The 15,805-nt window shown below is 34.4% G+C and overlaps 3 protein-coding genes across 7 annotated transcripts; all 3 read left to right on the top strand.

Moving 5' to 3' along the window:
- The first annotated feature begins 2,982 nt into the window (after positions 1–2,982).
- Positions 2,983–3,863, top strand: LOC140824478 (NDR1/HIN1-like protein 26). Its single transcript, XM_073186063.1, has one exon. The coding sequence runs from the start codon at positions 3,039–3,041 to the stop codon at positions 3,672–3,674; it is 636 nt and encodes a 211-aa protein (XP_073042164.1). The 5' UTR covers positions 2,983–3,038; the 3' UTR covers positions 3,675–3,863.
- Positions 3,864–4,612: 749 nt separating this feature from the next.
- On the top strand, positions 4,613–7,279 carry LOC140819428 (uncharacterized). 5 transcript variants are annotated; one of them, XM_073179543.1, is made up of 4 exons: positions 4,690–4,742; positions 4,932–5,015; positions 5,203–5,340; positions 5,458–7,279. In XM_073179543.1, exon 4 carries the CDS (start codon positions 5,460–5,462, stop codon positions 6,993–6,995), a length of 1,536 nt encoding a protein of 511 aa, XP_073035644.1. In that variant the 5' UTR covers positions 4,690–4,742; positions 4,932–5,015; positions 5,203–5,340; positions 5,458–5,459; the 3' UTR covers positions 6,996–7,279. The 5 variants fall into 5 exon arrangements, with proteins under 5 accessions (XP_073035619.1, XP_073035652.1, XP_073035644.1 ...); XM_073179535.1 differs by having other exon boundaries at positions 5,203–5,325; XM_073179518.1 differs by lacking the exon at positions 5,203–5,340 and having other exon boundaries at positions 4,613–4,742.
- Positions 7,280–11,339: 4,060 nt separating this feature from the next.
- On the top strand, positions 11,340–13,768 carry LOC140823990 (protein FAR1-RELATED SEQUENCE 5-like). The gene is made up of 4 exons (XM_073185593.1): positions 11,340–12,152; positions 12,247–13,502; positions 13,575–13,639; positions 13,725–13,768. Exons 1-4 carry the CDS (start codon positions 11,340–11,342, stop codon positions 13,766–13,768), a joined length of 2,178 nt encoding a protein of 725 aa, XP_073041694.1.
- The last annotated feature ends 2,037 nt before the right edge of the window (positions 13,769–15,805 follow it).

The following is a 15,805-nucleotide window of genomic DNA, read 5'->3' on the forward strand; positions in this document are numbered from 1 at the left end:
ATAATGTTTTTTGACATTTTGTTTGGCAAATAACACCATCAAAGGGGTGGTGATAGCACGTTCTGACCTACCTTCTTGGTCACTGAATCAATCAACTCTCTCCCTCTTTTCTTTTTCCTTGCTCAATCGTTGGCACACAAGAAGTGAATACAATACTTTAATTATTTATTTATAATTAAACAAAATAAAAATCATATATATTAATTTTATATGATATTGGATTATATAATGATTTTTGAATGAGAAATGATCATTTAAATTTGGATAATATTTAGAAGAGATTCAAATGGATTGATGATTTTGGATTAGGTTCAAATAGATATAAGCGGTTGTTATAAGTTTACAATAGTATATTTTTTCTTGAATAACAAATTCTAAATAAATTAAGGATATGGGGCTAAATTTGTTAATGTATGAGCCTCCAGTTAAACAAAATATGAAGATAGGTTCATTATTTGTAAATTTATTTATTATGCCTCTGGCAATATAATATTCATAACTTATTGGAATCAAATAAGAAATTATACCTCAACCTCTGAATTCCAAACAACTCTCAAAATCTATGCTCAAATCATTGCTCAAAATTAAATTAAAAACGCTGCCAAAATTTACCATAAAAGTTTTCAATTGGAAAAAAAATCGATATCTTTTTCTTTTTTCTTAAAAAAAGTTATCTTAATATTTTCAGGTCAAACTCAATCTGTATTAATGATAACTTATAAGTAGTTAGGCCCATTATAAATAACTGTTGGGATACTAATTCACGGGGTCCTGTTTTAAGAAATCAGCCCAATATTTTGCCATCGTCGATCGCCGTCAGGAAAATACAAAGATCCATACCCGGTCGTGTTTAATTCTGGATTTCTGGGCTGTAAGGCCCATTGTATTAACGGAGTCTGGACCATGAGCCCAGTAGTGTGCTCATGACATCTAGGCCTCGTATTTTCTCAATTATAATTAATGGATAATATGATCAAAATAAATAAATAAATTAATGGATAAAAATATGAGCATGAATTAGGGGTGTTCAAACTTCGGATAAAATCGAAAAAACCGAACACTAAACCGAACCGAAAACCGAATTTTATAATTCGGATACAAATGTTAAAACCAAAATTAATTTGGTTCGGTTTCGGATTATAAATGTCAAAACCGAACCGACCGAAAAAACCGAAATTTAATTAAATTAATAATGTTATTTTTATTTTATATTATTTATTGAGATGATATTAGTGAATGAAGAATTATTTTGAATAATACTTAGTTGATTGTTGTTTATATAATTCATTTGTACTTTATATTTAAATATTTTATTAAGAAATCATTTTAAAAAATAACATATTATATTTTATAATATATTTATATTATTAATTTAAATAATTGTATCAAAAACCGAAATAATCGACCGAAATAACCGAACTATTTCGGTAGAAAACCGAACCGAATCGAAGAAAAATAGTTCGGATATCGGATTATATATTTGTAAAACCGAAAAAACGAAAAAATCGAAATAAAAAACTGAAAACTGAACCGAATCGACCGATGAACACCCCTAGCATGAATCATTTACTACCAAATATTTCCTTTCACAAAAAAAAATAAAAATAGTAGTTTGATATAACGTAGAATAACGATATATAATTTAATAACAATATGTTTGGTTCGAATGAGTAAATGATATATTATATTTTTACCTTTTAATATTATAAATTAGTGATAATTCTTTTGGATTATTTTTCGACCGACATATATATATATATATATATATATATATATATATATATATATATATATATATATATAGTTTTTAATAATTTGAATGAAATAAAATGTTAAACATTCAATAATTTGTATTATCTGATTGGTGGATTGAAAAAAGTTAATCAACATATCAACAAGGAGTTTAACTTAAATATATAGTATAAATTTACATAAAAAAAGATCGAGATTTATTTCATTTCCCAAACATTATTTTTATTTTTGTTTTTAAATAAAATCAATAGCTAATTTATTTATTTTTCCCAGTGTTCGGAGATGCTCGTATGGGAGTAGCCACGTCTCTAAAATGCAAAATTATAAGATTTATTAATTATTTTTTAAAAAAATGTTTTTGTTTTTCCCTCTTAAAAATCAAATACCTTGAATTTTAAATCCTATTTCGATATTTTATTAATTTTTTTTAAAAAAATTTCATTTCCCATTTTATATTAATTGCCATGATTAAATTATAAATCATTATTCAGACAGGCTAAAAGACAAATCCCATACGATTATTGCAAAGTTGTCCCTTAATTGCAATGTATGGGACATGCTATACTTCTACCTATTGGCTTGTGACTACTTTTTAGCACTTTAAAAAAGTACTCAACTTTTCTTCCCAATAAATCTTAAAAAAGCATTCCCCTCGGATTCCAAAACTGACTTAGTTAGACTGACTCCCTACTCTTATTTTTTTTAAAAAAAATTTATTATTAATATTATTTAACTCTAAAAGCAAATATGTATGTGAGTATCTGCATGATATTGTAGTGTATGCATATTCACGAATCAAGATGGTCATTTACTAAGAAGGATATATGAAAGTTATTTGAATATCATACTCTTCATTTTCTTACACACAAAAAATGGAACCCAAAGATTCATCTAACAATCGACTAGACCAATTAGTTTTCCTAGGTAACCAAAGTCATCAAAACTTGTCCACTCTGAGTTTTTATCAATCAACTTTTCATGTCATGTCAACATTTTTTTGTGTCAGATCAATCATAAAACCAAAATACTCGAAATTTAAAGCATGTGTATCAAAAAAAAAAAAAAAAAACTTAGAAAACTTAATGAACAAAAACCCAAAATTAAACAAATCATTGAACCAAAAAAATTTATTTTCACTCTAACTTGTTTTCATGATTGAAACTATTACAATTTGAATTGGTAGTCAAAAACAAATACGTGCTCTATTTATTAACCCTCCATTTCCCATATAGCACAACACCAAGCTTTCCATCTCTCTCTCTCTCTCTCTCTCTCTCTCTCTGCAAATGTCTCAAATTCATGTGAAATCTCCCAAACACTGCGCTGAGAAACAAGCACTCAAATCCCACAGGTTCAACAGAAAGCTCTTCTTTTACTTCATAACAATCCTACTCACCATCTTATCCTTCATAGTCCTTGTTTGGCTCATCCTCCACCCCACAAAACCACAATTCTCACTTCAAGAAGCTCAGATAAATCAGCTTAACCTCACTTCTACACCGCCTCTCGTCAACTCGTCCATACAGATCACTCTCTTATCCAAGAATCCCAACAATCGAGTCGGGATTTACTACGACGAATTTCGGCTATATGCATCCTATAAGGAACAAAAAGTCACTCCTGATTCTTCCATTTCTCCGTTCTATCAAGGGCACAAAGAAACAAACCTTTTAAGCTCGTCTTTGATCGGGAAACAGCAGCCCGTTGCCCCTTCGTTTGTATACGAAGTTCAACACGATCAGAGCACAGGGAAGTTGGCCTTAAATTTCAAGGTGATAGGAAAACTCAGGTGGAAAGTGGGATCTTGGGTTTCTGGGAGGTATAGGTTAGCTATAAATTGTGTGGCTACTTTACAATCGGGACATGTATCTTCCCAACTCTTTATTTCCAAGCAAGGCACGCAGTGTTCTACCGTAGTGTGAAGAAGACCAGCTGGAGCTAACTTTGTAACTTATAAAAATGCATGGTCTTAGGTTTTTATATAATAAAAATTCAGCTATATAGTATGATTTTCTCAATCATTTTCAAGACTTGGTTTTCTGTGAAATTCACCAACTGTTTAGTAAAATCTGTATTAAAGAAGCAATTGAAAAGTTTGCAACTTTGCAACAGTTAGCTGTTAATTTACCTTATCTTTCTCCTCTCAGCTTTTTGCGTGGCCTTCATTTTCATATTTGCATGCTTTATATGATGGCTGCAAAAGCCTAAAGGATATTGCGTTCTTGGAGTCTAACCGGGGGAAACTTTTAATTCTTGGTGATTTAACTTGATGAGTCACCCCTAAGAAGAAGGGACACACACACATATTGCTTTTACATATATAACCCAAGAATTATATATATATATATATATATATATTTATATATATATATAGATATATATATTAAGTATCTTATATGTACGCATAAGCCCACATGATTTAAAGTGTTATATTTTAATTAATTTATTTTCTCGAGCTTAGATTTACCTACCAAGATCCCAAAATTAATTTTTACATGTCTTTCTTGCTTAACATATAGAAGATAATGGAGATTGTGGTAATGTGGCAAACCAGACGCTATAAATCAACTGACAAATGATGCACAAATAGTTTAGAGGCAAAATTTGGTAGAGACCATTAATCATTACATTTCTATATTATCTTTTCAACAAATAAAATTTCAAAATTGTAATAAAATACATGTAAAATAATAACACTGCCAAAATTTATAGTGAGAAAAGATCCAAATCCAAAAAAAATGGGTATGGTATCTTATTGCTTGATTATGCAAACTGAAACGGGCTAAACTTGTATCAGTCCAAGCCCATTTGTAAATCTATGTATATATCGGTTAAGCCCATTATGAATTTGGACATATATTTATTTGGTATGGGCACAATTTGTTAGCAATATGTAAACCGACTTCCTTCTCGCGACCCTGTACTTCCAAGTTTTGCACTTCTTCCTCTACCATTATCAGTGTCGGCGATAGGATTTTCTCTCATCAAAGGTTAACTTGTGTATTTTTCTTGATTTCTCGTAGCTCGTGTGTGATTTATATATGTATAATTTTAAAACTTTTGCTGACATTTCTTTAGCTTAGAGCTTGGTTTGCATTTCTGCGTGAGAGACTTTTGAATATGGAATCTTTATTTTGCTGGCTCTAAATTGAATTATTTCGTTTTTGTTAAATACGTAGGCAACGATGAGATTTATTGGGTTTTGAAAACATTTCGAAGATGGGGTTCGGATTGGATGTGTGACATCTCCGATATCCATCGTGGTAAAGTTTTTCTCTTGTATTTTTACGGTTGAATCTATTCTTCATTTGCGAAATACTACACACGATCCTTTATGGATTTCATGGTGGTTCAGGACCATGTTTCATATTCCAGTAGTAATTTTAGCTGTAGAGGTTTATTTCTTCACATCACATTTACTTTTTGACTTCTCTTTGTATGCTTAAATAGCTTCCGAGCTCATGTGAGTGTTGAATCATGCCTTGGGAGAATGCTGTGAAGTTTTTATGAAGCTACTTTGATTGACTGAGTTTGGCAAACTTTTTGTGACAAGGCAACTAAAAAGTCCTTTTGGTGGTTTTTTATCCTGTATCGCTAGAAAATTAAGAATATATTTCTACTTCTTGGTTTTTTTGTTTGTTAATTGTGCAAGGTATCCTAAATCATCCATGAAGTAATTTGTCTCTTTATTTTTCGATTACTTAGGAATGGCACAAGAGGTGGGCATGTTTACTGTGACCCAGACAATTGGTAGCGTTTTGTGCTGTAAATGTGGCATTTTGATTCAACCAAATGCTGCGAATATGTGTCCGAAATGCCTGCAGTCTGAAGTTGACATCACAGAAGGCCTACAAAAGCATGTCATTATCATCCATTGCCCCGAGTGTGAAGCCTATTTGCAGCCACCTCGGACTTGGATTAAAGCACAGCTGGAATCCAAAAAGTTGCTGACCTTCTGTGTGAAGAGATTGAAGAACTTGAATAAAGTCAGTTTAGTGCATGCTGAATTTGTTTTGACTGAACCCCACTCCAAGAGGATTAAGGTGAAGTTAAGGGTCCAGAAGGAGGTTCTCAATGGGGCAATTCTTGAGCAAGCTTACACAGTTGAATATGTTGTGCAAGACCAGATGTGTGAATCTTGTTCACGAGTGCAGGCAAACCCTGATCAATGGGTGGCTGCAGTGCAACTGCGGCAGCATGTTTCTCACAGGCGCACCTTTTTCTATCTCGAGCAGCTTATTCTTAAGCATGCTGCTGCTGTACGCGCAATAAGAATTAAGCAGTTGGGCCAAGGGATTGATTTTTTCTTTGGTAAAAGGTATCATGCTGTTAAGTTTGTGGAGTTTTTGGGTAAAGTAGCTCCGATTAGGAGTCGGCATGACAAACAACTTGTGTCCCATGACCCGAAGAGCAATAGTTACAACTACAAGTACACGTTTTCTGTTGAAATTTGTCCAATCTGTCGTGAGGATTTAATCTGTCTTCCACCTAAAGTGGCTGCCGGTTTGGGAAACCTCGGGCCACTGGTAATATGCACTAAAGTGAGCAACAGCATCGCATTATTAGATCCATTCACTCTGAGGAGCAGCTTCGTGGATGCTGAGCAGTACTGGAGATCATCTTTCAAGCCCTTACTCTCCTCTAAGCAGCTCGTGGAATATATAGTGTTAGATGTGGAGGTTGTTTCTTCTGAAGTCAACATTGGTGGCTCAAGGTATGTTCTAGCTGATGCTCAAGTTGCCCGAGTATCTGATTTTGGAAAGAATGACACGATTTTCAATGTGAGAACGCACCTGGGCCATCTTCTAAGTCCCGGAGGTTACGCCCTCGGTTATGATTTATTTGGTGCCAACAGTAATGATATTGAACTAGACAAGTACAAGGGACTCGTACTTCCAGAGGTAATATTGATCAAAAAGAGCTATGAAGAGAAACGCCAGAAGAAGATAGGTAAGCTGCGATCATGGAAACTCAAGTCTCTCAACATGGAGATTGATCTCACTTCTAAATTTAGAGATAACGAGGAAAAGATTAACTCTGAGTATGAACAATTTTTGAGAGATCTGGAGGAGAATCCTGAGTTGAGATTTAGCATCTCCCTATACCGGAATACAGAATACCAGCCATCGGAAATGGCTTCTGCGACCGATGGTGAAGATGTTCCTTCCATTCCAATTGACGAACTGCTAGCCGATCTTGATTTAAGTGCTGCAGAAGTCGAAGATGATGACATGGGTGAATGAATGTTGTAGTGGCAGGCAGGGATAGGAATCAGAGCGGTGGTCGTGTCTTCCTTCCCTCAAATGCTTCCATGTAAACTATCTTCATGTAAAAAATTTTGGGATCCACCATTGAATTGGTATCAAAAGACAGGTGAATTTGTTTAAATGAAATAGGGGTAGGGTTGGATAATCTTCTTGTAAGTTGTATTACAATTTTATAAATTGTTATTTGAGTGAATTTTGTTTTGGTATGAACATTCAGAGGCTTGTTGTAATATCAAGAAATTATTTTTGCATTGATCTAATATGACTCTATTACCCTCTGCACCTCGTTCACCATCTGGTCTTTCAATGGACTGGGTGGTTGTTTTTGTTTTTTTGGCCCCTGATAATTTTAGGCAGTATTTGGATTTCGACTTGGAATTAACGATCTGGCGAGTGATGTGTGATGAAATGATAGCTGATTATTTAGAAAATGTGAAATTATTGTTCCAAAAAAATTTAAATTATACAAGCAATTTTTTCTTGACATGAAGTAGCTTTGAGGAAATACAGTCTCCATCAAGTTTCTAACGTGTTAATTGAATTTTATTGAACATATAAATATTGTTTTTTCCCAAAAATTAAGAAATTGTCCACCGCCATGCAATAATTTTTTGGCCAGAAATAAGAACCTCACAAAATCGAAGTCCAGGTACTTCAAATAGGTTTCAGCAAAACATCCAAATATACAAAAATTACAGGGGACGACAAATATATTGGTAATGTCATCACCATGATTGGGAAAAGGAGGTTCGTGCCATGATTTTGCTACTTTCCCGGGTCCTCCCATCGAAAACCCTCTTCCAATTCTTCCTAGCTGAAAGAGAGAGTATCACAACGAGTGTCTTGGATTGCTGCTCACTTTCATATCTATTGATTTCAAGTTGTCCTCTCGAGATTTCAAGATATTGAATCTATAGACATGATGGGTTCGTTTTAATCACAATCTTGAACCGCGATATCGGATATGTATCCCATAAGATTGGAAGATTCTTGCTTATTTCTTGGCCGAAGAGTTTTACTACTCATACAAGCATCAAGATTGCTTATTGTGTGATTCAGAGCCAAGATGTCTTCTTCTTCCAAAGCGCATGCATCATATGAAAGATGAGACAGAGGCATCTCTGAAAGTTAATACATTGTTTTAATCGTTGTTTTGAATTTTGAATCTGGTTGTAGTTCAACATGCACAATGGCATCTTCTTGAGAAAAAGGTGAAGCTAGGGCTTTCTCAGCCACATGAAATGCAGCTGCACTACTACTTTCAGAGGCATCATTGAGATTCATCTCAACTTCATCTTTACCGCTGAAATGCTTCAGGTCATGAGAACCGCGATTCAAGTTTTCAGGTGTGTCAGAGTTTAGCCTCGGCATCTCAAGGGCATCCTCTGTCTGAACTCCCTTGCTGCTTCTCAAAGTTGAAACCCTAAAATTTTCAGCTTTAGCATCATCTGATAAAATCTGTTCTTTACTTGGGTGATTAACATCCTGGATACACTCTTAACGGAAGTACTACGTTAGTTTTTACAAATATATTTTCATCATTCTCATCGTTTTGACCAGCCTTAGAAGTAAAAGCTCTGGTTGGATCATCTGAGGAACGGAAATCTTTATGTTTTGCTTCATCAAAGCCAAACTTCTCATCCAATTTCCCAAAAAAGTTGTGAGAGCTGCCAGCTGCACCATCAAATGCTGAAAATTGAGCGGATGATGCCCATTTCCAGCAAGGAGAATCCACGGCCAGGTTGTTGTGATCTATAAAGTCCCACGAATCCTCAACCGAGTTAACTACCTGAACACTATCATCACTCATCAGCCATAGCCAACCAAAGGGAGAAAATCGAATCCGTTATTTTATAGCATCTCTTTTTGATATTTCCCTCAAATGTATCATTGATATATATGCAGGGAACTTGAAAATTCAATTACTGCAGATAACGAAAGGGAGCCTCTGTCATTGCATTGCTTGGAAAATTTTGGGTCAAGGGAACCTTCTAATTGATCAACATCGTCATTTTCTGCAGGTTTACGAGAATCATCTTGTTGTCCGAAAATATTGGGGATAGCAGGTGGTGGCATAGTTATCACAGTAGGTGAAGATCTTGTTACTGACATGGAACTAGTGAAAGTAGCATCATCAGGCCTAACACGTTTTCCATTGATACTCAAACTATGCTTCTGCTGGGGCCTGCACTCCCAATCATATGAATTTTGAGTATGACTGAATTGAGAAGACGTGTCTCCAATGTTTTCCATGTTACAAAATACATGGAAGAAAACTGAAAGGTATACGAAAAACCAGCGAATCAGAATTGTGAAGAAAACAGTAGCACAAAGCTTAAAATAAAGCAAACTGAGGCATGTATGAAATACATCGTCCTTAAAACAGATCCGTCCCCTCCGGTATGTGCTTCGAGGATGAAATTGAACGTCTGTTTCCCATGATATAACGGTATTTTTATTCAAACCGGTGCTTCGAGGGTGTGTTTGAAGGGCTTGAGGCTGCCTCTCGAAAATAGGACAATGCAGTCACGGCTGGCCATCCGGAAGGTTAGTCCAGCTGGAGCACCGAAGTTCAGTCCATAATATAATTTTTTGAAAATAAAAAATAGCAAAAGCATGATCCTTGGTGGAAAATTTTACCTTGATCGGTCTGACATTCGACGCACCTAGGTCGCGCTCGTACGTTTGCACACAAGTCAAGTCTTTTTCCAATGCAAATCAGGCCCATAATTCTGCACCCCTGCGCAAGCGTATGCGAGAGGGAGTCTCTTGACCAATCTTAGTTACACCTTCACAAAGTATAAATCAATATAAGCTCACAAATGCTATTTCATTTTCTAATGTGAGATATTTCTCACTTACCATCTAATAGGTCTTGTTTGCTTGTCCAATTTCTCATTCAATAAGAACAAGCCTAATAGGCCTTTAAGTTCAACAATTCCCCACATGAATTAGTTCTTAAATTTACGTTTCTTGCAGTTTAATCCTTTCAGTTTTGAAAAATATCTTTTTAAGACCCCAAAAAACTCCCGGTCAATATTATCCAAGCTTTAGTCGGCTCGATTAAATTCTTACGGTTAAATTGCATATATCCGTCCATCAAATATGAAAAAGAGTTAATAATTTAAATAAATAGTCATTTAATTCTTATATATTTTTTTAAAAAGTTACTCCCATAATAATATTAATGTGATTATAATTTCTTTATTGTATACAAAATAATTTTTTATCAAATTTTTTACATATATAATTCAAAATTTAATCATTACAAATAAATATAAATCACATTATTTTTTTAGTCAAGTTACGGTATTTCTATTTTATTTCTTTCATCATTTTATAGTGTTATGTAGAAAAAAAAAATTAGATTTTAAGCTGGCGCCCACGCGTGCATTTTATTTATTTTTTTTAAAAAATTTTAAAACAGCTGTGCATGCGCCGATGTGGATGCAACGAAACAACGTTATTAGCGACAGTTTTTATTAATCTGTTGCTAATAACGACGGATTATTAAAAACTGTCGCTAATAACGACGATGTTTAAATAATCGTCGCTAAATGTCTAAATTTTTAAAAAATAATCGGATAGATATAAAAACAATTTTACGAGGAAATGGGCGTACTTTCCTTCCCCAAAATTTCTTGTGCCCAAATTTCGTCACCGAAACCCAACTTCGCAAGTAGCTTCAGTTTCCTTGCGGTATTCCGGAGATCTATTGCGGGTTATTTCGAAATCAGAAGGTAAATTTCATGTATTTTAAATTTCATATTCCCAATATATTTGTAATTTAGGATTTGTTGATAATAGATCTTGTGTTTGAAAAACCAAGGGTCAAGCTGTTGGATTTTAAATGGGGTTTCGGTGGTTGTTCTGTAAATTTCATATTAAATTAAGAGAGAAAGTTGGCAAAGGGGAACACACGAAGCTAAAGATGAAAGAAAGACCATAGAGTTTATCTAAGCGATTAGCTGCGTCTCATTCTCGTGAAGCACTACTAAACTTTTTAAAATAAAAACAAGATTGTAGATTAGTGGTGAACATGTTTAATTTGTGAGTGCGTTCACGTCACCTGAATTTATTATTAATTGATTTATTGGAATTTTGCGGGCAACATTGGAACCCATGAATGTTATCTTTATGGTTAGTGAATGAAGTTAGCTTTCAAAAAGTTGGGCTAGGGGGTTCGTTGGTAGTGAAAACAAGAAAATACAATAAGTTTTGTGAAACAAAATTGAATATTTTTATCAATTTTAATGTTTGCCGAGCTAGCTAGCATATTATGTGTATCAATTTTAATTTTGCTATTTTCATATTTAAAGAATGGACGAAAACAGCGGCGATGAAATGTCATACATTCCCCAAGTTGGAGACAATCAAAAGCCAAAGATTGGGATGAAATTCGAATCTTTAGACGAGGCGTTTTCGTTCTACAACCAATATGCACGAGATTCTGGTTTTAGTGCAAGAATGAGCAATAGCAAAAAAAGTAAAAAAACAAAAGAAGTTATCTGGAAAAAATTTGTATGCTTTAAAGAAGGACATACAGATGCAATCAGATGGAGTAAACAATCAAAAAGTGATGAACCAATAAAGGAAAGAGCTCGTGGTGAGATTCGAACTGGATGTAAGTCAAAGATTTCAGTTGTGAAGGAACAAACCGGTCTTGGTTGGGTTATTAGTACCTTCTTGGAAAGTCATAATCATCCACTATCAACTCCTTCAAAGGTGCATTTGTTGCGCTCACATCGTACTGTTTCTGCAGCAAAGAAAGCACTGAGTCAACAGTTTGCAGAAGCGAATGTACCTACTTGTCAACAAATGCGATTGTTTGAAATAGAGTCTGGAGGACCTGAACATCTTGGTTGCACAGAAAGAGATATAAGAAACTACGAGAAAACGCTTAGGGATGAGCACAATGGTATTGATGCCGAAACATTGATTGATTTCTTTATGTCTGAGAAAGACAAGAGCTCAACTTTCTTTTTTGATTACGAGACTGATTCAGACAATAGATTTCTTCGTTGTTTTTGGGTGGATCCTGTGTCACGGAGGGCATACACTGCATTTGGTGATGTAGTGTTGTTTGATACAACATATAACACCAACAAATATGGGATGATTTTTGCACCATTTGTAGGAGTTAATCATCATCATCAGACCATTGTTTTTGGTTGTGGATTTTTAAGTTATGAGAAAACTGATTTTTTTTGTTTGGTTGCTTAATAAGTTTCTGGAAGCCATGCCTAAAGGAGCACCAAACTTGATCATAACTAACCAGGATCCTGCTATAACGAAAGTCATAGCTGAAGTTTTCCCTAAAACAATACATCGATATTGTTTGTGGGACATTCTAAACATATTCTCAGATAAATTGAACCCCGTGACTTTCCGTGACCACTATCAAAGCATAAAAAATGTCATCGTACATTCTACGACTTCTATTGAATTTGAGAGATCATGGGAAGATGTTATGAATTGTGCTAACTTGGTAGAAAATGATTGGCTGTCATTGATGTATGAGTTGCGGCATAAGTGGGTGCCGGCTTATTTCAACCATGTATTTTCTGCAGGAATGTCAAGTAGTCAGAGGTCTGAAAGTTCACATGCATTTTTCAAGAGGTACGTCTGTAACAAGAACTCATTGATGGATTTTATAATTCGTTTCAATAAGGCACTTCGACACCAAAGACACAATGAGTTAGTTGCCGATCATACTGATATGAACGAGCGGCCAAAGGTGAAATCGAACTGGCCAATGGAACTGCAAATGGTGAATGTATACACGAAAAACAAATGGTTGGAGTTTCAAAATGAAATTAGTCCGAGTCATGGTTATTACGTGCAACAAGCATCTATCGGAATTGAGTTTGGGGTTTACAATGTCATTAATTTTCAAGGTTCTTCTTCTGCCAAACATAGGCTGCTTACGCATGACATACAAAGAGACGATATATCATGTAGTTGCATGAAATTTCAATTTGAGGGTATTCCATGCAGGCATATGTTAGAATTCTTTCGTATCAACCAAGTGTTCCACTTACCTGATCAGTATATACTCAAACGGTGGATAAAAGATGCAAAAGTTGGCGTACTATACACTATGGCTGAGCAAAATTTGGTCGACGATCCAGAAAGGTGTTTGATGTCTAGACATATGAGGTTATCTTGTAAAGCTTCAGCTTTAATTGATGTAGCATCTTTCAGTGATGAGGGGACAAACTTCTTGGCTGATGAGTTTGATTCTATTGATAGCAAAATGAAGGAGATGAATACTAATAGAACGTTAAGCAGTGGAATTCAAAGTAGGAGTACCTTCGATGGAGCCATTGGTATCATTGATCCTTCAGAAATAAGAACAAAAGGACGTGGGAAGAAACTAAAATCATCGAAGGAGAAATCAATATCAAGGGGCCGACAATGTCGTGGATGCGGGCGTCGAGGTGTGTCACATGACAAACGCAACTGTCCGAATTTGAAAGACGGGTATGTGTTTTTTTTTTTAAAAAGTTTATAATTTCTTTAATAGTAATACGGATGACAAAGTTCGTTTATCAGGTCAACACTAAATAATAATAACACAGATGAGAACTCAGATGAAGAAGATTTTGGATCAATAGATGGTAACTCAAATACATAAATTAATTTTTGCATTTAAATATTGTTTCTTTGATAATATTTCACTAATAATCGTTTTCATATTTACAGGTTGTACAAACACGTGGACAACTGGAATGGACTTCGACGACTGAAATTAATTTGTATGTTTTTATGTTGGATGGTGCAAAATTTTAATAAGATAATGCTCTGCTACAATGTTTGAGCTATATTAAAGTTAAATTTTAATTACATATTTTGTTGGAAAAACATTGTGAAGTTGTGTTCATATTCCTTGAATAATAATAAGATAGCGCTATGCTGATTTCTGATGCAATATTTTCTGCAGGAATGTGGCTGATCGAAGTTGCAATTGGTAGGATTCAGAGTGCTTGTCCGTAGTTATTTTAATAAGATAATGCTCTGCTTCAATTCATGGTTACAGTCATTGCAAATTTATTGCATGTTAGCGCAACAGCTTTCGACTATATTTAGAAATGGACGAGTCATGACTTGTGAGAATGTTACCTTCTTCCCTTTTGGCATCATGGATGATTATAATAATTTACTATTGATGGTTTTCTATGCAGCTAGATGCACCTCTCTCAGCACTCATGTGTCACAAGTTCAACATCTATTGGATATGTCATTCGTCTTATGCTACAGAAGAGACATAGGAGTTTTTACACATGCACATGTGAATAAGCTTAGCAAAACTTCATCATCAATGTTACCTGATGAATTTTTTTAGCTGTCAGAAAGCAATGCAAATTCTTGATATAGGTTCTATTATCTGCTTTAATTAGCCATGCCTTTTGGATTGTTCAATTAATTAAAACTATTGTCATATATTATTTTCCATGGAAGAGAAAGGGCAGACGGCGATTGTAGGATATATGGGTCCAGACTGTGAATGCTTTTTCTACTACCAAAACGGGAATTTTGCTTCAATATGCACACATTAAAATTGTATTAGCTTGAAACTGCTCGAACGAATCAGGAACGATATTTTTTCCAGATAATACATACATAGATACCATGTGTAAAAGATCTATTTGAGTGCAACAATAGCAACAGAAACAAACTTCCTCCAAATGTAACTTCACTAATATAGAATTGCATAGCTAATATTGATATTTCATACCATGAGTGCCACAGCATAATAGTTAAACATGAGAACATAATCAAAAATTGTTTTTATATCTGTCCGATTATTTTTTAAAAATTTAGACATTTAGCGACGGTTATTTAAAAACCGTCGTTATTAGCGACGGTTCTTAATAATCCGTCGTTATTAGCGACGGATTAATAGTCGCTAATAACGTTGTTTCGTTGCATGCGCACAACTGTTTTAAAAGGTATAATTAAATGGGTAGACCGAGACATTTGAACTAATTCTCTTGGACTTTTTATCATCACAGGAACAAATATCAAACTAATTCCATGTTTTTTGTATTGAAATGTCGTCTACTCCATTTCGATTCTCCCTATTTTTCAGCACATAACAACAAACAAGAAATGATTATTAATACTAGATAATTATCTCTTTTATTTTTTTTGGATATAAGAATTAGGGTATGAAAAAGTCGAGCTTCCAAAGTCTTTTTTCATCATGTAAAAGAGAAGTTTATGTCATTTCATCGTAATTTCGATTTGGAATGAATTGTGTAATCATTTTACTCATACAATTATTTTAGTTTTGACACTCCATCGAATGAAGGTAGGCAGGCGGACAAATCAACCAACCAATGGTTTTTTTTTTTTAAAAAAAAATCTTTAATCATGAGAGACAGGAATGATTAAAACAGTAGATCAATCAAGTACTTCAATTTGGAGTATTTGAGATTCCATGTTCTAAGAAAGAATATTCTTAAATAAAACCTGGGAAATTTCAGCACACAGATATACAAAAGATTGATCGATACATATGATGATATATGCATGACAGAATATGTAATAAGGAAAGAAAAGGGTTAAAAGAAGACAAGAAATGAAGAAGAATCTGAATCAGGAGCACTCCTCAGCAACCTTCTTCTTCTTCGAAATACCAAATAGTAAGCCAAGCGATCCCTCATTCTTCCCATTATCAGACTGTATTCTTCCATAAATTCCACCATTTTCTGTACATTTATCATGTCTTACATATATACATACACACACACACACACAAGAGAGAGAGAGAGAGAGCTAGA

Source organism: Primulina eburnea, chromosome 2, assembly GCF_022965805.1.
Source record: "Primulina eburnea isolate SZY01 chromosome 2, ASM2296580v1, whole genome shotgun sequence".
NCBI classification, from domain to species: Eukaryota; Viridiplantae; Streptophyta; class Magnoliopsida; order Lamiales; family Gesneriaceae; genus Primulina; species Primulina eburnea.